Source organism: Trichechus manatus, unplaced genomic scaffold (assembly GCF_000243295.1).
Source record: "Trichechus manatus latirostris isolate Lorelei unplaced genomic scaffold, TriManLat1.0 scaffold00020, whole genome shotgun sequence".
NCBI lineage: Eukaryota > Metazoa > Chordata > Mammalia > Sirenia > Trichechidae > Trichechus > Trichechus manatus.
Window position 1 is genome coordinate 12,913,186 of NW_004443956.1, and position 21,632 is coordinate 12,934,817.

The 21,632-nt window shown below is 50.4% G+C and overlaps 2 protein-coding genes across 2 annotated transcripts in view; one reads left to right on the forward strand and one right to left on the reverse strand.

Moving 5' to 3' along the window:
• NUB1 (negative regulator of ubiquitin like proteins 1) overlaps nucleotides 1–3,111 on the forward strand; it is a 38,860-nt gene extending 35,749 nt beyond the window's left edge. Inside the window, 3 exon segments of the mRNA XM_023727948.1 lie at nucleotides 382–477; nucleotides 1,152–1,329; nucleotides 1,552–3,111. Of these exon segments, the coding sequence (XP_023583716.1) occupies nucleotides 382–477; nucleotides 1,152–1,329; nucleotides 1,552–1,730 (453 nt within the window). The 3' untranslated portion in view covers nucleotides 1,731–3,111.
• Nucleotides 3,112–10,875: 7,764 nt separating this feature from the next.
• The window catches only part of WDR86 (WD repeat domain 86), a 33,678-nt gene continuing 22,921 nt past the window's right edge, over nucleotides 10,876–21,632 (reverse strand). Inside the window, exons 4-6 of the mRNA XM_012554478.1 lie at nucleotides 14,458–14,593; nucleotides 11,472–11,575; nucleotides 10,876–11,049 (exon numbers count right to left, since the gene is read on the reverse strand). Coding sequence (XP_012409932.1) covers nucleotides 10,876–11,049; nucleotides 11,472–11,575; nucleotides 14,458–14,593 — 414 coding nt within the window. The remainder of the gene's footprint in view (nucleotides 11,050–11,471; nucleotides 11,576–14,457; nucleotides 14,594–21,632) is intronic.

Here is a 21,632-nt window from a genome sequence, read left to right on the forward strand (position 1 = left end):
TCGTGGTGCCTATAGCTCTTGGCCCCAGAGTCTGAACTGTGTTTTCTGGGGGTACTTCTACCTGCTCTCTGCACCTTGCCCCTTTGTGCTTCCTCGGCAGAAGTGATCTTTTTTTCTTGGCTCATCTTGCTCATCCTTCCAACCTCAGTGCTGATGTTACCCTTTGCAGGAAGTCTCTTTGAACAGTGGCCTCCCTGGCCCCCAGCCCGGATTAGGTGTCCCTTTTCTTTCTGTCCACAGCACCCTCTGCAGAGCCCCTCACAATGTCCTATATCCAGCTGCTTGTCCTGCTCCTTGACTGAGGATAGAGGCTGTGTCTGCATAGCGGCTCACAGGTGCTCAGTCTTCGTGATCAGTAAAGGTATTCCTGTGTGTTTCTAGATTCTTCTCAGTAATCCACACATGTGGTGGTTAAATGATTCAGATCCTGAAACCAGCAGCCCTCAGGAAAGTCCTTCGCAGGAGAATATTAACCAAGTAAGTATGCAGCACTGTGCCCTGTGGGCTTGTCAGCATCACGCAGGTCTGCTTGGGTCTGGAAGGCTGAGAGTGTGGTGTCATAGCTCGGAGGCTGCCATGGAGGGCCGGCCAGGTGGGCGGGGGAGAGGCAGGAGGTGCTTCCTGGGAGAGCAGGCCAATGAGAAGGCAGCTTTCTTCTTTCTTGAGGTTTCTCTGCTCTCATATGCACACCACTTTTTACATCAACTTGCTTCGCTCTTAGCCCCACTTCTCTGCCTGTGGCCTTAAAAGAGGTCACCGTTTCTCTAAAACGCTGTCCGGCTTTGTGCCCTGAGTGATAAATGTGTACTTTTGCTAGCCCACACCCACTAATTAGTATGCCTAGCACATGTGGTGACTTAATTAGTGGTAGTAGTAATTAGAGTTTCTGAACACTTTTCTCTCAGCTCCTGCGGTTGGTGCCTGTCCCTAAGATGACTGGGCCCTGGTCTGTTTGGCCCCAGTTTTCCTAGACCCTTTCCAGGTAGCTTCATACTGGTGCTAAAGAGAGATGTGTCCGGAAAGGGCAGCGATGTGTGTGGAGTGAGGCTGTCCTGACTGTTCCTGGGGGTGACAGGAGTGTTGTATGGGACCAGAGGTCAGGGCCAGCACCGTAGGGCTGAGGCCGCTGCACCTTCTGTGTCGTCCTCCAGCTGGTGTACATGGGCTTTGACGCTGTTGATGCCGAAGCAGCGCTGAGAGTGTTCAGGGGAAACGTCCAGCTTGCAGCCCAGACCCTCGCTCACAATGGCGGAAGTCTTCCCCCTGACCTGCAGCTCTCAGCAGAAGATTCTTCATCAACACCATCCACATCCCCTTCCGGTTCTGCAGGTACGTCTGAGGCCTCTGAATTCTTCTTGGGGAGCAGTGTTTCTGTGAAGTCGGAGGCTGACGTATTGCAAAGGCTACTTGGCAGGTCTGCTCTGCAGGCCACCATGACAGGGTGGCCAGAAGTCCTGGCTTGAGCTTGACTTTGGTCCATGCAGTCATTCTGTGGATTTTTCTTCTCTTCTCCTCGCTTGACTCACTCAGTACTATGATATTTTATTGTAGGTGCTTCTAGTGCCTCAACAGATGAAGATATGGAGACAGAGGCAGTCAATGAAATATTGGAAGATATTCCAGAACACGAAGAAGATTATCTTGACTCAACTCTGGAAGATGAAGAAATTATTATTGCAGAGTACTTATCCTATGTAGAAAATATAAAGTCTGCAACAAAGAAAAACTAAATAATGAACAGAAATAAGTACTAAGTTTCTGCTGATAAATTGTATCATTATGAACAGTCTAAGCAGATCTCTATTTCTTCTTTTTATCTGCTTTTGCTACAAGAGTGATTCCTACTTGGGTGTGGGGCCGGCAAAGAGCAGTGGTCGGGGGTCCTGGCCAGTAATGGGTGGTCCTGGGAAAGAGCTTCCTCCAGCCTGACTCTTGCTGTTCCTTCTGCCTTCGGGTTCTGCGCCCCTCACTCCACCCTCTCTGCTTGGCGGCTTCTCACCCAGAAATGGGACAGCGCTGGGGCCAGGTTGGTGCTGGAGAATAGGGTGATCATAGCAGAAGGTCTCCGGGGGCGGTAATGAGGGAGTGCGTCCTGGGTCTGCAGCCTCCTCTGTCCTGTGCAGCCTTCCTGCCCCTCGGCCCAGCGGTGGATTCTCTTCCTTCTTCCCGTGGTGCAGTCAGTCTCTCCTTGTCAGCCTCACAGCTTCCTGCCGCACCCTCACCAATCTGCCCCTAAAACTGTCCTTTCAGTCTTTATAGTCACTCCAAGCACTTGAAACATCAGTGTTTTATGCTCTTAGTTATAGTAAAATATGCACTTGGAATTCAAGGTTGAAATTCAGAGTTTATTTAAAATTCCTCTTTACAAAAAAATCTTATTAAATGGGAAAGTAAGGAATGTGAGCAAAGCAACTACTGTTGTTTGATTTTTTTGGGTGCAGACCTTCATTCTCTCAGGAGATAGACATAATTGTTTCTTCTTTTTTTAAGTAATGTTTTAGTGTGTTTTTGGTGAAGGTTTACACAGCAGTTTAGATTCCCAGCCAACAATTTCTACACAGATTGTTCAGTGACATTGCTTACATTCTTCAAAGCACTTTTAATGAACAGTTTTAGACTCTAATTGTCATAGTAAACTCACTGCTAGTTCAGATGCCTCTCAGGAATTCTGATATATTTTCTTCGGGGTTTTTGTGGGCTTTGGTATATCTGTATTACAGGAGACTGTTTCTAAGCATGCTAAGTAAGTTAGCCTTTCAGGGCACAGGTCCGCGGTCTTGTTGCACCATGCATTCCCTTGTAGATGTGTGTTAAGTGGGAATCAGCTTCAGCACCTAGGACACGCTGGCAGCAACCAGTTGCAGAATGAATCAAGTGCAAGATGTATTACTGAGCCTCCCTGCCCTCCCAGAAGCCACTGGAAGCGCCTATGGCTCAGGGCAGAATGTGCCAGATTGTTGCTATCAAAGGGCTGAAATAATTCAACTTTTTCAATTGAAAAAGCTTGGATGGCTGGAAATCTTTTCCTTTTTTTATTTTTATATTTTATTATTTTTGTTGTTGAGAATTTACACAGCAAAACATACACCAGTTCAACAGTTTCTACATGTACAATTCAGTGACATTGATTACATTCTTTGAGTTGTGCAACCATTCTCACCCTCCTTTTCAGAGTTGTTCCTCCCCAATTAACATACACTCACTGGCCGCTAAGGTTCCTATCTAATCTTTTCAGGTTGCTCTTGTCAATTTGATCCATATACCCAAAACCCATCACTAAGTTGATTCTAACTCATAGCAACTGTGTAAGACAGAGTAGAACTGCCCCGTAGGGTTTCCAGGGAGTGGCTGGTAGATTCGAACTGCTGACCTTTTGGTTAGCAGCTGAGCAGACCCCATATAGATAGATCTTAAAAGAACTTGCTCAAGGCAGACATTCTTTACTGTCTAAGCTAAACCATTGTTTGGTTTTAAGAAGACTTCAGGGGATATTTTTGGTTTAAGTTTTCAAGATTATCACAGGGGAATAGTTTCAGAGGTTCATCTACCTTCAATGGCTCCAGAAAGTCTGAAGTCCATAAAAATTTCAGATTCTGTTCTGTGTTTTCCCCCTTTTGATCAGGATTCTTATATGGAATGTTGAGTAATGGTAGCCAGGCACCATGCAGTTCTTCTCGTCTCATGGCAAAGGAGGCAGTTGTTCATGAAGGCAATTAGCCACACATTCCATATCCTCCTATTCCTGACTCTCCCCTTCCTCTGTTGCTCCAGGTGAATAGAGACCAATTGTGCCTTGAGTGGCTGCTTGCAAGCTTTTAAGACCCAGGCAGTATGCAACAAACTAGGAGGTAGAACAGAAGCACTAAGCAGTTAGGACAGTTAACTGAGATGTCCTATGAAACCATGACCCTAAATCTCCAAACCAAGGAACCAAATCCCATGAGGTATTTGGTTGTACATAAGCAGTCTCAGCAACTACTCTTTTTTTTTTTTTTGTCATTGTTGTATGTCACAAATTTTGCCAGTTCAACTTTTTGCAGGTGTACAATTTACTGATAGTAATTACAATAATCAGCTTTGCAACCCTACCCTTAATCAATGCAATGTTCCATCACTGTAAACTGAAACTCAGTACTCCTTAAGCCATAACTGGCCCCCCCCCCTTCCCCTTTCCTCCTGCCCCTGGTAAAAACTGATAAACTTTGATCTCTATACATTTGCCTTTTCTTGTCTTTTTATATAAGTGAAGTCATGTAATATTTGTCGTTTTGTGATTGACTTATTTCACTCAGCGTAATGTCTTCAAGCTCCATCCATACTGTAGCATGTATCAAAACTTCATTTCTCCTACTGGCTGAGTAGTATTCCATTGCATGTATGTACCACATTTTGTTTATCCATTCATCTGTTGATGGGCATTTAGGTTGTTTCCACCTTTTGGCTATTGTGAATAGCGCTACAATGCAAATTGGTGTACATGTCTCCAAGTCTCTGCTTTCAAGTCTTTCGGGTATATACCTAGGAGTGGAATAGCTGGGTCATACGGTAGTTGTATTTTTAGTTTTTTGAGGAACTGCCACACTGTTTTCCACAACAGCTGTACCATTTTGCATTCCCACCAGCAATGGTTAAGGGTTCCAGTTTCCCCACATCCTCGCCAACATTTGTGTTGGTGTTTTTTCCCATGTTTTTTTTAAATCTTAGCCATCCTAGTGGTAGTGAAATGTTATCTCATTGTACTTTTGATTTGCATCTCTGATGGTAATGATGCTAAGCATGTATGTGTTTGGTGGCCATTTGAATGTCCTCTTTGGTGAAATGTCTATTCAAGCTCTTTGCCCTTTTTGTTTTTTTAATTTGAAGACAGTATCTTATTTATTTTTGATTTTTAAAAAAAATTATTTTGTTGTTGAGAGTATACACAGCAAAACATACACCAATTCAACTGTTTCTACATGTACAATTTAGTGACATTTGTTACATTCTTTGGATTGTGCAACCATTCTCACCCTCCTTTTCTGAGTTATTCCTCCCCATTAACAAACTTACTGCCCTCTAAGGTTCCTGTCTAATCGTTTGAGTTGCTGTTGTCAATGTGATCCCATATAGATAGTTCTTAAAAGAGCATAATGCTCAAGGTAGACATTTTTTTATTAAGCTGAACTATTGTTTGGTTTTAAGAAGGTTTCAGGGGATATTTTTGGTTTAAGGTTTAAAGATTATCTCAGGGCAATAGTTTCAGGGGTTCATTCAGCCCCCTTGGCTCCAGAAAGTCTGAAGTCCATGAGAATTTCAGATTCTGTTCTGCATTTTCCCGTTTTTATCAGGATTCTTCTATACAATCTTTGTTCAGAATGTTCAGGAATGGGTTCACCCTTAAGCTAAAGATTAGACAGGCCCATAAATCAAAACAAGACTAATGGGGCACAATAGCCCAGGGGCAAGGACTAGAAGGCAAGAAGGGACAGGAAAGCTGGTAATAGGGAACCCAAGGTCAAGAAGGGAGAGTGTTGACATGTTGTAGGGTTGTTAACCATTGTCATAAAACTATGTGTACTAACTGTTTAATGAGAAACTTCTGTAAACCTTCATCTAAAGTACAATAAAAAATTTTTTAAAAAAGTTCAGTAATGGTAGCTGGGCACCATCCAGTTCGTCAGGTCTCATGGTGTTATGGATTGAATTATGTCCCCCCTAAAATATGTGTTGTAAATCCTAACCTCTATGCTTGTGGTTATAATCTCACTTGGGACTGGGTTGTTTTTGTTATGTTAATGAGGCAGGGTTAATGTAGTGTGTATCTTGAGTCAATTTCTTTTGAGATATAAAAGAGATTAAACAAGCTAGCAAAGCAGAGATGGGGGAAGAAGAGATGCCAAGTCACATGAAGATTGCTCAGGAGCAGAATTCAAAAAGAGACAAGGACTTTCCTCCAGAGCTGACAGAGGAAGTCTTCCCCTAGAGTCAGGACCCTGAATTTGGACTTCTAGCCTCCTAAACTGTGATAAATTTCTGTTCGTTAAAGCCACCCATTTGTGGTATTTCTGTTACAGCAGCCCTAAATAACTAAGACACATGACAAAGGAGTCAGTTAACCACACATTCCATATCCTCCTCATTCCTGACTCTCCCTTCTTCTGTTGCTCCAGGGAAATAGAGACCAATTGTCATGCTTTGGATGGCCTCTTGCAAGCTTTTAAGACCCAGATGCTAGGCAATGAACTAGAAGGTACAACAGAAGCACTAAATATGCTATTAGGCCAATTAACTGGGATGTCCCATGAAACCATGACCCTGGACCTCCAAACCAGGGAACCAAATCCCATAATGTGTGTGGTTATACAGCGTCAGCAGCTAGTCTTTTTTTTGCTTTCTTACCCTTCGCCAAAGTTGCCACTTATCTATTGTCTATTTAGTGTTTTTCCATCCCCACCTTTTTTTTTTTTTGTCATCGTAAATATATCTATCACACAGCTTTTTGCCAATTCAACTTTTTACAGGTATAGAACTTATTGATAGCAATTACAGTAATTGGCTGTGCAACCCTACCCTTAGTCAATGAAATATTTACCTCACCATGAACCCTCCTTTCTCCCTTCCACCCCTGGTAACCCTAATAAACTCGTCTTTATACATTTGCCTTTTCTTGCCTTTTTATATAAGTGAGGTTATAACAATATTTGTCCTCTAACTGACTTATTTCACTCAGCATAATGTCTCCCAGCTCCATTCATACTGTAGCATGTATCGAGACTTCGATTTCTGCTACTGGCTGAGTAGTATTCCACTGTGTGTATGTACCACATTTTGTTTATCCATTCATCTGTTGATGGGCATTTAAGTTTACACCTTTTGGCTATTGTGAATAGTGTTGCCATGAACATTGGTGTGCAAGTCTTTTAAGTCTCTGCTTTCAAATCTTTTGGGTATATACCTAGGAGTGGAATTGCTGAGTCATATGGTAGTTGTATTTTTAGTTTTTTGAGGAACTGCCACACTGTTTTCCGCAACAGCTGTACCATTTTACATTCCCACTAGCAATGGATAAAGGTTCCGATTTCCCCACATCCTCACCAACATCTGTTATTTTCTGGATTTTTTTGTTCGTTTGTTTGTCTTGGTTTTTTACCTTAGCCATCCTAGTGGGAGTGAAATGGTATCTCATTGTGGTTTTGATTTGCATCTTTCTGATGGCTAATGATGGTGAGCATCTTTTTATGTGTTTGGTGGCCATTTGAATGTCCTCTTTGGTGAAATGTCTATTTAAGACCTTTGCCCATTTTATGGTTGGGTCATCTCTTTGTTGTTGAAGTTTCATATATATTTTGGTTATTAGATTCATATTGGATATATGTTTTCCAAAGATATTCTCCCAGTCAGTAGCTTGTCTTTTCATTTTTTTGGTAAAGTCTTTTGATGAACAGAAGTTTTTAATTTTTATGAAGCCCTATTTATTTTTTTCTATTGCTGTTTTCTTATTCTTTTAAATGGATGGTACAGGTGGAAGTAAAAGGTGGGAAACGTATTAAAAAATTGTCAGCCTAACTTTGCAGTAAGTCACTCAAATTTCTTAATTGTTTCAAGTGTTCAAAATGCTGTGTGAGCTAGTGGAGTGTGAGTTTTGTGAAGGAATCAGATGATGCCCTAAGAAGCTGCATGGGCCTCTGTTAGGGAAAGATCCAGCCTAGGAAGCCAAGCTGGGAGTTGATGGTGGGGGCATAAGACTCTCAGGGAGGGGAGAGCTGCGGTGGGATCTGCTGGGGTCTGCGTCAGCCCTGGGAGCTACAGGGGAGCCAAGGTGAGAGAAGGCTCTGGGCCTTGTTTCACTTGAGAGAATGTCAGGCCAGATTTCATGTCTGCATTGAAGCTTGCAGCTAAAAAGTGACTGTCCTGGGCTTGGGCCAAACATAGCTTCTACCTTCCTGAATGATGTTTTCCATGGTGATGGAAAAGCTCGGGAGGCACAGCCACACCAGCAGGTCCCTGTCTTTGCTCCACGTTCTCATGAGGAGGTGCAAAGAGAAGCCCCTTCTTGGAGTGAGAATGGGCTTTGGTCACCCCAGCAGGAGCTGCCCTCTTGAGGCACTTCTGGACATACACTACACCTGAGCAAGGAGCAGAGCATCTACAGCTACCTGTCCATAGAAGTTGGGAGACTCAGGTTCTGGTCCTGGCTCTGCCTTTAACTAGTCATGTGAAACTGGATAGTCGGCAACTGTTTGTCACTCCCTGCTCTGTAGGGCAACTGAAGAATCAAAGGACATTTGTGATGAAAATGTTATTAAACAGGTGGGAGTGTACCGAGGCTGGAAATTAGACAAGCTACCACAGAGGAGATGGGCCTTGAAGGGGACCTTCTTGGAGAGTCAGGAGAGAGAGGAGAACGTTCCAGAATGAGGGCAAATGAGGAAATAATCATGGGGGTAGGGCAGACTGACTGTGACATATTCATGGGGTCATGGGGGTTGTTCTTGACCCCTCAGAGGGTGTATGTTGGGAGCAGAGAAGACTGAGGTTGGCTGGGTTGCTGACTCCAACTGCAGGGCACCCTAAAGAGGTAGGAGTTTAGATTTGAGTGGCAGAGTATTGGGGCCACTAGAGGGTTTTGAGCAGAAGGAAATAGATGAGGCCAGCTACGAGGCTGTTGTACTTGACACTGATCACTTCTTGTAAACATTCTGTCTGCTCTTGGCTTTGGTGATGCTGCCATATCCTATTCTTGTTTTCCTCCGTGGCTCCTAAATAGCTTGTTGTCCTTCAGCTATCCAACTGAATGTATCAAAGGCAACATCCATGGTTGTCTGATGTCTTTCTTTATAGTAAGGCGACTGGTGTGGCTGGAGGGGTACTTGATCTCGGTTTAGAGGATCTGACAATGCCAAACAGCCCTCTCATGCACTTGTGGGAATCTAGATAGGTAATGAATATCTGGTCTTCTTTAAAGCCTCCGTAACATCTAGCAAAGGCCTCTGGATTGCGGAAGTAAAAGGTACCCCAGATGTGTTATGCTATATAAATGCAAAATAGTGGTTTGTATTTCCTGCTCTTTCTCCAAGAGCAGCAGGGTGGACAGAACTGGATAGTTCTCGAAGATTGTAGCATCCGTGTGTGTGCTCTCCTATGGTTATATAAGGGGGTGTAAGATGACATCTGAGCAAGAACTGTTGAGGCAGGAATGCAGCATTGCCTTTAAATGCAGAGGAGTCTCTGGGATGTGAGTGTGGGTTTAAGCCCAGGACTTGCTCCCCTCGAGAGTGTTCAGGCAGATGCTTAAGATGGTTCTGCCTGACCTTCCCAAAATGTCACCTCAGCTGTGTCTTAGGAAGCTCCCTTCCTGGCGGACTTCCTCCTGCAGCCACAGCCACGGGCCTGTAAATGAGTTGCTAGCAGGCGGCAGGGCCTGGCAGTCCCACTGGTTGGTCCTCCGTGCTGACGTCACACTCAGTAACAGTGAATGTTCCTGCAGGTTCTCCACGCTGGCTTCCCCACAGCCCATCTTCCCTGGAGGCTGCTCAGGTGGTGGAGAGCAGTCTCAAGTGTGTGCCTCCCTCATACTGGCTGTGGTGCCCATACTATACCTGTTGACCTGGGCTGGAGGGGCAGCCAGCCACTCACCCTGGACCTAGCACTCCTGGGCATTCTGGGGAGCAGATGAGACCTGTCTTTCTGCTTATCTTGCTGATGAGATGCCTTTTACACCCTTAAGATAGTACAGTGCACACTTCTCCACATTGAGAGCTGTGTAGGCTCTTGAGGATCCCTGGCAGCTTCTCCTCCTGCACCAGGAACAAGCCCAGGCCTGGCATGGGGTGTTGTGGATGCAGGAAAGGGTTATCAGCAAGGGCTTGACGAGCCACCCCCTCAAGTGACAGTAGAGGCTGCTGAGGGAGGCCATGGGGGTACAGCCTGTGTCTCTAGGGCCTGAGCCCACTCCCCCGAGTCACTGCAGTTATGTCTTGTGTATGGTATGTATCTTCATGCTAGCACAGAGCTGGCTACTGGATATTTGCTGACAGAGGTCCCTGGGACAGGGCTGAGGTGAGGTGGCTACTACCCTGGCCTTCCTACACCAGACCCTACAAGAAGAGAGCCCCCTCTTTGCTTCACGCCAGAGCATGGAGTGATAGGATCCCCGCTGCTGTGGAAACCGGCCGGCCAGGTAGGATGTGGACTCCCCTGAGGTTCCCAGGGGAGGCAGAGCTGGGACAGGAGACCAGACCTCCCCCGTGCTCCTGGAACCCCTCCTAAAAGAAGCTGAGATCCATCCAGTTTTGTGGGAAAAATACGACATATCAAAGAACACTGTTAAGCAGATGTATTTCAGTTCTCTACAAATGAACTCATGACAATTTGCCAAAATGAAAACATTAGTCTGGCTCAGTGGCTTTTGTAAAAAATGTCCCCATCTCCTCTCAGCAGGGAAGAGGTGGCTTCATCAGGGTTCAGGAGCTTGGGGACCAGTGGTGTCCACAGCTGTCAGGCTGGTGATCCTGAATTGGGAGCATCCTTGGGTGTAACAGATGACAAGGCCTGAGGGCAGGGGCCTCTAGCTGAAGGGGGTGAGGAGGAAGAGAGAGGGAAGTCCTAGGAGGGAAAGGGACAGAGGGCCTAGACAGTTTCCGGGGCGGGGGGGAGTACAGTCTATTCAGTCACTTTGGCTCCTTCCAAGAGGCCTTCCCATCAGATGGGTGGCTGCAGCAGCTGAATACTGAGGGCTTCTGAAAAGTCCATAAATATAAAGTGAAAACGGAAGAAAGGAAACAAAAAAAAGTGCCAACAAACTTTTATCCAGTCTCCAGGTGCCTCGTCCCCCTTTCCCAGCCATCCGGAGCAGGAAGCTACCCGGGCGGGAGAGGAGTGCCGGCAGGGCTGCGCTCACGTCGGGGCCGGCCCGTGCACCTCTGCGGCGCAGCCCACCCTGTTGTTGAAGCGCTGCGAGCGGCTGCGCTCGGGAGCTGCGCGGCGCGAGTCGGGCTTGTGGAGCCCGCGCACATCCCAGAGGCGCAGCGAGCCGTCGTGGGAGGCTGTGTAGAGCACCTGCTCGTGCACCTGCGCGGGGTGGAGGGCGTGAAGGGATGTTACTACCACACTACGCCGAAAATCTCCTTCCCCACTGCGGGCAGGAGGAGCCCAACATCTGACCGCCCCATCCCCGCCCGCCGGATGCCTTGCAGCAGCCGCCCGCACATAACCTAAGAGCGGAACGTGCGTGCTGGTCATCAGCACCACGGCCATTTTTAGGCAGGGCTGGCTGATAGCATCTTGCAGGTGGTAAGACGTCAGGTAGAGGGCTCTGAGGACTTGCAGGAAGGAGCGTAAGCTCGCCTCCTGGGCCGCCCAGGCAGTGCAGTGATGGGAAGGGCACTGGAGACCTGGCCTAGGACCAGCGCGCCTGCAGCCTCTCTTCAGACAGTCATTTGGAGCTTTGCTCTCCCCTGCATTCAGCCAGCAAGCCCCAGGGGTCGTCCTACCTGGATGCAGTTGATGATGAAGGCGTGGCCACGGAACACCCTCTGCAGCACTCCAGACTGGGTGTCAAAGGCGCGGGCGCAGGCGTCCCCACTGCCTGTAAACACTGTAGACACAGAGCGCACACACTGGGCCACCCCTGCTGTTGAGAGCCCCCTCCTGCGGACCCTCCCAGAGGGGAACTGGAACACCCGTGGGAAAGGGCAGGAAGGGCAAGATCTGGGGCCATCTCCCCATCAGATGGTGAGTGCTGCCTGCCTGCCCCACAGGGCTATTAGAGGGTTCAAGTGGGAAAGATGCAGAAGCCCTTCAAAAAGAACCAGGCACCATGTAAACGGTGGCCCATCCCCATCTCCCTAGTCCCTAGGAGGTCAGTGTGAACATAAGGGTGGTCTGAGGCCTTCTCTGTAGGCCTGGGCTGCCTGCCTTCCTAGGGCTTCAGGTCCGCTCACGCTGTTCTCCAGGTGTTTGTCCCTCCTGAAGGCCTCTGCCTAGGTTCCATTAGTCTCCCCTGAGCTGCGGGCCGGCCTCCAGGCACTGAAAGCTCTCCCCTCCCTCCGTCCGCCTGGGCATCCTGTTTCAGAGCAAGGACTAACCAGAAAGGCGTTTCTCTGGAAGAGGCTGCCCTCCTCAGCAAGGGACTTGGCCCCTGAAACGAAACCCAAATCCTCCCGAGTTCTCTTAAGAGTTCTGCAGAACCACTCGAGGTGGCGGAAACCACTAGACGGTCAATTTCTTTTCTCCTAGGCTTGTGCCTCCCCTTGCGGTTTGTTTCTGCGCTATAACTTAGTCCCACTGTCCTCAAACTTTAGTGTGCAGAGAATCCCCGGAAGGGCTGGTAAACACAGATGGCTGGGCCCCACCCAGAGTTTCTGATCCAGTGGGCCTGGAAATTGACACTGCTAACAAGTCTGGGGCCGTGCTGGGGCTGCTGGTCTGGGGGGACACTGAGAGCCACTGGTCTAGGGGACTTGCTTGCTCACTATTGTCTCACGCTGCATTCTCCCAGGAGACACACGGAGCTAGGGTTTGAGTGCAAACAGCTCATTGGGCAGGGGATTCCAGGAAGCCCCTGTGGTAAAGATGAACAGGGAAGGGAAGGATGCCAGTACAGGTGTGTTAATGAACAGGTGATTACTGTGGGCACTTGGGGCTCAGACCTGCTGGGGACGCTGGGGAGACCATACCTCAGAATTGTCCCACCTGAGGAAGAAGGCCACCGAGTCCCATTAGTCATTTTTTGAGGGCTGCTCTTGGTGTCCACTCCCAGCACCTTTGGGTGGCACCTCCAGCCTGCCCTGCCCCTCACAGGCAGAGGACCCACTGGTGAGTGTGGAGTGTGGAGTGTGGAGTGTGGCGCCCACAGCACCTGCTACACTTACTCACCTTTCCTGCCTTCCCTCCACCAACCCTGAGACTGACCTGGAGCTGCTGGGCATTGGGGTGGGAAGGGCCAGGAGCCGAGCCTGCTCATCCTGTGGCCCATCCACACTCCCTAACAGTGGGAAGTAGGAAGAGTCCATGAGATTGCTTTCAGCTGCAGGTACAATCCCAGCTGCTGCCACGGGAAGGGGCTGCATGTGCCACCTGCAGAGGAAGGTTCCCTGTGCCCTGCCAGCGGGAGCCCTCTGAGAGTACTCTCTAAATGTCCTGGGCTTGGGAGCAGAGCCACAGTCAAACGCAGAGGCTCTGACACATGAAGAAGGGAAAAATAACTTTTGGGTGTCAGACACCTCAGTCTCTATTTTCAGAAATTCCTACTCTATCTCACACCTTTGCTGTGAAATCAACGTTTAATTTTCCACTGTGACCCGCCCACTCCCAGGACCTCCCTCCCCAGCCCTAGTGCTAGAAGATCACACTCGGGCTCAGCTCTGTCATGGGGTGGAGGCAATAGAGAGGAAGGGAGAGCTGATGGCAAAACATGAGTTGGGGGAAAGCGGGAAAGTTTGGGGAAGACCTTCAGGAACTTGTGAGTCCCGCCACATGCAGTGCAGTGAGGTTGGGGTTGCTTCCCTTGCATGGTGTCTGTTCTCCGGGTGCGTTTGAGATAAACATGTGACCACCCAGCCAGGCTGGATGTGTGACAATTTGAGTCCTGTGGGACAGCTTGTCATCTCCCCAACGAGCCATTCTGCCTTTCTTTCTTTCCCAAAATACTCATGGTCTTAATCCTAGCAGCAGCATCCCCAGATAAAAGACCATTATTCAGTCTCTCTTGCAGGGAGAGTGATCAGAGAGATGTATGCAGAAGTCTTTGGGTGGGGCCTACTCAGCTGGAAGGGGCATTCTTTTCCCTTTCCTTCTCCTCTTCTGTCTTTCTGCCTGAAACATGACATGATGGCTGGAGCTCCAGTAGCTGTTTTGAATCATGAGGTCACCCTGAAGATAGAAGATACGTGCTAAGGATGATGAAGCAAAATAATAGAAGTAATCTTGGCACCCGATGACTTTGTGGGCCACCTATTCCAGCCTAGACTGCCAGCCTCTGAAATTCTTTTACCTGAGAGAAAAATAAACCACTATCTCATTTAAAGCACTGTTATTTGGGTTTTCTTTTATCTTTAGTCAAACCTAATCCCAGGTGAAGCAAAACCCATGTGGCCCTCAAGTCTGGCTGGATTAACTGGGTGTCACTGCCTCGCTTTGATAATTAGAATCAGTCCTTGAGAGGGGCTTTTTACCCTAGGAGCTCTGAACATTCAGGTCCTCCCCACGTTCTTGTGGGGTAAAGGTGGGAGTGGGAGCCCCCGATCCTAACTTGGATCTCCTCTCCAGAATAACCTGGGAGAACATGAGATGAGACTTGGAGAAGGCCCGGCTGCAGCTGGGGCTCAGTGAGAGGACAACAGAGCAGGCCGGTGAGTGAGCACAGGGTGTGAGAAGCAGGCCCACCCAAGCAGGGAGTCTGGACAGGTTCCAGGAGGTGGAGGCTCAGGGGGTGGGCGTGGTGGGGCATGGGGAGCACCGGCAGGGCGGGTCACTTACAGGTGCCCGCGTGGTACTTGAGGGCGCTCACGCTGTGTCTGTGGGCCTTGAAGGTGCGCACGCACTCGCCCGTGTCGGCCAGCCAGCACTTGACCGTCCTGTCAGCACTGCCCGAGTACACGTGCCGGTTCACGAGCTGGGGAGGAGAGAGGGTCAGCCCATCACCCGGCTGCTAGCCACCCAGCAGTCATGAGCCAGGAAGTGACTCTGCCTGTGGTGACCCCATCCATTCCCTCATTCCAGAGGGCAGGGCCACGTGGGCCAGGAAGGAAAACTTGGGGTTATGGTGAGACCTGGGTTCAAACTAGGGGTGGATTATTCAATAAGCAAGGTAAGCATGGGCTTACTTGTGGTTACTTACTAATCTATAGTAAACAATTTCACTTTGATGTGGCATGGTGAAACGTGAAATTGTTCACTACAGATCAGTAAGTAAGCACAAGTAAGCCCGTGCTTACCTTGTTAACAGGATAATCTGCCCCTATTTCAAACCTTAGTCTGCTACTTTTCCCCTGCCAAGGCACTAACCGTGCCCCCAGCTGCCAGGAAGTCAGGACAGCACCTGCCGGGGAGGCTGCACAGACATAACCCGTAGGCACTCAGCACCAGGCAGCACGGTGCGGGCACACACTGGCCCCTCCTGCAACTACTATTATCTCTGAAGTTCCCTATCGAGGTACAGCCTTGTGCCTGGGGAGGTGCGTGGGATGACCTGCAGCCATCACCACTGCCGTGAAGTCAGCTCACTCACGCTGTCCATCTGGAAAAGAGCTCCAGGGACTTTCCCATGGGACTTCTGCTTGCCGAAGGGCAAATGGGAAAGAGAAAGGTCTGGAGAAATCCAGCAGGGCTGGGGAGAGTGTGTGTGGAGGTGAACCTCTCCCTGAACTGGAGCTAGGTGTTCAGGGCCGCTGTGGGGTGCTGGATACCCTGCCCACCGGCTGCCCAAAGATGGGGCTGGCCCTGACTGAGGAAGGAGTCTGCGCTCCTCCGTACCCACACTCCATCTGGGAGACGTGGGGTAGAAACAGCGTCTATACCTTCACAGGAGCCCCCTTGCCAAGGTGGATGAGCAGTCCAGCCCAAGAGGGGTGTGGAGACTATTGAAGCAATTCTGAAAGTTCCCCTAGACTAAACCCTACCCAGCCTGGAGAGCTCCTAGTTTCCAGCCCTGGTCAGCAGACGGTGACAGGGAGCCAAAGGCAGGGGTGCTGCCTGCTGCAGTCATGTGGGGCGGGAGGCTTCCAGGGCATGCAAGCCCCCATGCAACCATTAGTGAGAGCTGCTGGATCCAGGAGCTCTGGGGACTTACACATAGGTTAGGCACAGAAGGCCTGCCTGGGAGGAAGATGGAGGCTCCCTCTGGGGCATCACATGACAGGCCCCAGTGCACATCTGTCACCACGTCCTCACCACCTCCTGGGCCCACAGCTGGGCGGGCACTTGCCCCTCACGGCACATTCTGGGCCACCTTTACACTTCAGTCCACAGCCGACCGTGCTTTCCCATGTCCCCATGCTTCTCAACTCAAATTCCAGAGGACAGGAATCTGACCAGCTGGCTTATCTTCTTGCTGACTTTGGGTTTGGCATTTTGCAGTGGGCCCTCCCCCTCCTTTGGTCCAGCCTTTCTAGAGGAGACCCGAGAGGCTCCCAGCTCTGCCCCACCTGGCCTCTGGGGCCCTGTGGGGTGTTCAGTAATGAACAGGGTAGGCAGAGACCCCTTGGGCTTGGCTGATTTCTCTGGAGCTGGCTGTAGGCCTGAGAGGAAGGGGAGAGTGGACTCGGTGGCTCCCAGGCCCACACAGGGCCAACCGGTGCGGAGGCAAATGCCTGAGACTGGATAACTCTTAAGAGTTCCTGGTTTCCACCCGAGCTGTGGAAAGGCAGCCCGCAAGTTTATCTCAGCAAACCAAAGAAGCCTGGCCTATTCCCCGTTAGCAGTATGAATACAGCCGCTCATCAAGCACGGCAGTATCTACAGGCTCAGCCTGTATTCCAGTAGATGCCCTACATGTCACAACAGGAAACCACAGACCAGCTCCCCCGCAGGCTCTCAGCCTCCAAGCACAGGCTCTTCCTCTCCAAAGCCCACAACCGCAGGCCCTGGACGTCACGTGTCTCCAGGCATCCCTGGAGGGGCCTTCTGGGAAAGCTGTCTGCCTGTTGCCTAACTGTGAAGAGCCCCTTTTAAATCATTGCCCTGAGTCCCATGTGTGTCAGCCTGGATTTTACAGACAGGGTAATGGACAGACAGGAAATAGATGTTAACATGAGGTTCATCTCTTGACGGAGAGGGTGGAGAGTGAGATGAGATTTCATACACTCCAGGCGTTGGTGCTCCCAGCTCCACGACTGTGCAGCTGCGGGAGAAGCAAGCACGTCTGTGCTTCACGCTGCCACTCTTAGAATAGCAGCGACAAGTGTCCCCCTGCCTGCTCTGCGTGCTTCCCAGAGGGGAGGAGCTGCAAGGTGTGGTACCCTTTTCAGTAAATGATTTGGCCTTGGGGTCTGACAGCAGGACCATACCTCAGGCCAATGAGTGGCAGTTGACCAGACCAAGAGGGGCCACTTGGGGGGCCACTTGGGGGCCTGTGGTGAGGCCACTAAAGGAGCTTCCTGGGTTGGAGATGCAAACGTTTGACTCCTGGGGGAGGGGCAAGGACATCCTCTGGGAATACAGAAGCTCTGTGCTGAAGAATCCCAACCCCCAACCTTGTCCCAGGGTGGAAACATCAGCCTGGGGGATAAGAGATTGGAAATTTATCAAGAAATAAAGGACCAACACCAGAAGCACCAGAAACCCTAGACCCTATAGAAGGCAGAGCAGTCGGCAGTGACCTAGAGGAACAGCAGCAGAGCCCAGAAGCAGCAGAAGCCAGCGCCTGCTGAACAGAGAAGTGGCAGCAGAGCAGTCAGAGAGGAGTGCCTGCAGCAGCACCAGAAGCAGCGGAGACCACGAGCAGGCCTGGACAGCGGCAGAGACCCAGGCGGAGAGCTGAAACACTCGGCGGTGAGAGCCCCTGGGCAGCGGCAGGAGACTCAGAGGCAGGACCACCAAGTCAGGTGCAAGTGGGTGGCCCAGAGGTTTTGGGCAGCGCCCGCTCCATCCTGAACAGCAAAGCTGTGGCGGTGTGGGGCCGCATCAGCCCACAGGGCTTGGTGGTGAGAGGCCCTGTGCAGGGGTCTGTCCACTGAGCCTGGGACCGCTTTTCAGGGTTTGTCTACAGAGCAGTTCTACTTCGAGAGCTGTCGTGATGCCAGCCCAGAGCTGGGGCCGGCCCAGGGCTGTCCCAAGACTGTTGGTTGAGAGCTGTACCAGTCAGCAATGAAAACAGAGCCAGCCAAGAGGAGCCGCAGAGAGAGAGAGAGAGAAAAAACCCAGCCCCTGAACTACAGTGCACCTGCTGACACCTGAGCCACGACATGCCCACCCAGTGACGTAAGCATGAGTACTGGTTTTCAGGAAGTTGTGAGCAGGTCCTCTTTGGGAGCGTCCTTCTCCTACGGTGCAAAGTGGGGTGTGCATAGAGGAGTCTCCGTTCCCGCCCAGTCGGCCTTCCAAGCCCAGGGGTGACCGGCTTACCATGGAACTGTTCCTGTTTGCTATCCTTCTGTGAGTAATAAAATGACTTTCACTGTGCCAACACCACGTGTCTTGTATGTGACTCGATTGGACCACATGGACGTAGCAACTGTGGAGGGGTTACTACCACTGGTTAGGGTCCTCGTCCCACCTGTGGTTGCTTGGGATCTCAGGACTGCCTCTGAGGCACCCTGCCTGTGCAACACAGAGGCAGGAAGGAGAGACAACCTGCACTCTTGAAAGTCCTCTGGGTCCTTGGTGTGCTGACTGGGCCATTGTGTTACTGAGCACACACCTTACAGGCGGTCCCGGGAAACTGAAGACCAGGCCAAGGGCAAGACAGCACGTGTCCCAGGCTAGGTGGGCATGCAGCTGGGCAAGGAGACCTTTCAGAGCGGCCCTGAACAGGTCTGGGTACAGAGTGCCAGAGTGACAGCACTGGCTTAGGAAGTGCGGCCAGCCCTGGGACACAGGATGGACTAGAAAGCAGGTGAGAGTCTGGAGGGAAGAAGAAGACTTGTGGCTGGACTGGGAAGTGAGAGGAAGAGCAATTCCCTCGAGGCTCTTATCGACACAGCTTGCCTTGTTAGAGCAGACCTGCTCCACGCCTGCCCAGCACACCAGAGACCCGTCTGTCTGTCTCAGGAGGTGGCGCTGCTCCATGCCCACCCAGCACACCAGAGACCCGTCTGTCTGTCTCAGGGGTGATGCTGCTCCACGCCACCACTCCCTAGCACACCAAAGACTTGTACTTATCTCAGGGGGTCAGTCATGAGTCTCCCAGTCTGCAGACTGAGGAAGCCAAGGCCCCACAGTCAGGTCCTCTCTACCTCACACAGTCAGACCACATGACAGACCTGGGCTTGCCATGACCAGATGCCCGGTCTGGGTATGCTGGGCCCACAGTGGTGTGAGGTCAGGGGAGCTACAGGGCTGCACGCACCCAACCTCCCCCCACCCCTTTCCCACTGCTCAGGCCGTAAGAGTCACTTCTAATGGGAGCGTACTTGGAGGCTGAGTCCTAAATCCTGCGTCTCCATGGTAATGTAAACCGAGTGACTTCCCCTTCTCTGCCTCAGTGGCCCTCTTTCAAAAAGGGGTAGTGTCTTAATCCTCCTCCCCACACTCATGGAATGAGAACCTCTGCCTGAGGGTCCATCTCCCAGGGCAAACAACTCAAAACTCTTCTATGAACACAGGAACCATTGCTGAAGCCAGGTGGATGGGTGGGATGGCTGGCCCGTGTTCCCTGGACAGGTGCGGGTGACCCAAGAGGGGCCAAGCTGGCTCCTCTCCCCTGAGGGTTCTTGGTCCCTGGATAGAGAAACCAAGAAAGCAAGAGAGAGAAAAGAACACAGCCAACCCACAGGGAAGGAGCCTCACAGGCCTACTGCCCCGCATCCTGCTTCCTGGACCCACCTGTAAGGCTGACCCCTGCCTTGCTCCCATGAGCACATCCCCTGAATCCTGCATTTCAGAGAGCTTGAGAGAACCCCATTACTTTAAGCAAACATGACTTGTAAGACTTCTAGCCTCCAGAAACCCCAATTTTCTGAGACATGTTAAATGAAAGGTGTGCATGAAAGTGAAGAGAAAAGTAAAATCCTCACTTCTGTGGCTTATATGGTCCCAGCACTCAGCTGGGCTCACAGAAAGGAGCCAGCTGGTGAGGCTAACAGAAAGCTTACTAAATTCTGCTTCTCCACCGGTGGGAATCTGCCTCGGCAGCCGTGGAGCTCTCGGAGAGCGCCGGGCCGCCCGCACGAGAGGGAAACAAGGGGCCTTCACCCTGTTATGGGAGACAGGGAGAGTCTTAGAGGGGCCAGACCAGGACATCAGTAGAAACATCGATATTTTATACACACTCGCATTTCCCAAGGGATTAAAGCGAAGGTTGTTACATAGTAAAAGTTATACTTTATAAAGTGACTTTATACACTGAGATTGGGAAAAACAATAGCAAACAAGAGAAACTCCTATTTATTTAGAAGCCTAATAACAGGACTGCCTTCCCCCGCTCCCTGTCCCCTTCCCTGGCCTGGCCCTCCTCGCTCACGAGTCTCACTCCTGACCTGCTGGACAGCTCCTGCACTACCCTCAAGCACAGCACACAGGCGACAGACACAGCTGAATTCCTAAAACTCTCAACACATTTTCAAAATCAGTAAACGAAGGTTCGACAGGCCATTAGTGGCGGGTGCCTTATTGAATTATGCTGCTCTAAAAAGCAGGAAATCTTCAGTTGCAGAGACAGTATGCTGGAGGACCTTATTAACAGACGTCTCATCCCCCCACCATTCTAGACAATGGGGCCTCTTCCACCTGGAATCCACACTGGAGGGAAGCAGGGTGTAATTTAATAGCTAACTAACCACTTAACTAACCAACCAATGGACCAAATGACCGGACGTTCACTGAATTAAGAGCTGGCTGCTCTTTATACCACCTGTCAGTTTCATCCTGTGGTGGCTTGCGTGTTGTGTGATGCTGGAAGCTATGCCACCAGTATTTCAAATACCAGCAGGGTAACCCATGTTGGACAGGTTTCAGTGGAGCTTCCAGACTGAGACAGACCAGGAAGAAAGACCTAGCGATTTACTCCCGAATATTAGCCAATGAAAACCCTATAGATCACAACAGAACATTGTCCAATATGGTGCTGGAAGATGAGCCCCTAGGCTGGAAGGCAGTCAGAATACACAGTGGCCACAACAGTGGACTCGAACATATCAATGATCATGAAGATGGCGCAGGACAGGGCAATGTTTCCTTCTGTTGTATCTGGGGTTGCCATGCATTGGAGCCGACTCAGTGGTAAGGAACAGCAACAACAAAGCTCTTGATAGGAAAAGGGTGTGCTGCCTCACGTGGCGGTCCGTTCCTATACCCATTTTAGGGAGCAGTGCTCAGCCAGCCAGAGATGCCTCCATGAAGTGTCTGCACTCACCCCTGATGTTGCAAGTCCTCTGTCCCCAGCCCTCCGCCTCTCCTCCCGACTCTGATTCAGAGCCCTTGGCCGCACACCTGCTGTGGTCATTTCTTTGCCCTCCTTTTTGTTCCTTCTCCTGCCCATACAAACCCCAAGGGTCCTTCAAGGCTGTCCCCCTGCTCCACGGAGGCTTCTCAGACCACTGCAGCCCTCACAGGGTCTCCGCCCCTCATGGCATCGACAGCCCACCTGCTCACCTTTCTCTGGGGTCTCACCTTGGGCTCCCCGCACCCCACTCCCTCTAGGACAGGCTGTCCCGCCACATGGCTGCTCCCGGCTCGCTCATCCCCTTTGGAAGCATCTCCCTTCACTTCTCTTCCCATTCGAGTTGCTTTTCTGGGGCTGTTTGGTTGTTAAGCTTCAAAGGGAAAAGACACAAAGGCACAGCACATAGCCAGAGCCTCTGTCCTTCCTGGGCACTCCCTCTTCTGAGTAGTGTGTGTGTGTGTGTGTGTAGTGTGATATTTGTGTAATGTGTGTGGTGTGGTGTGTATGTAGTGTGTGATGTATGTGTGTAGTGTGTGTGTGATGTGTGTAGTGTGTATATGTGGTGTGTGTGTAGTATGTGTAGTGTGTGTATGTAGTGTGTGATGTGTACTAT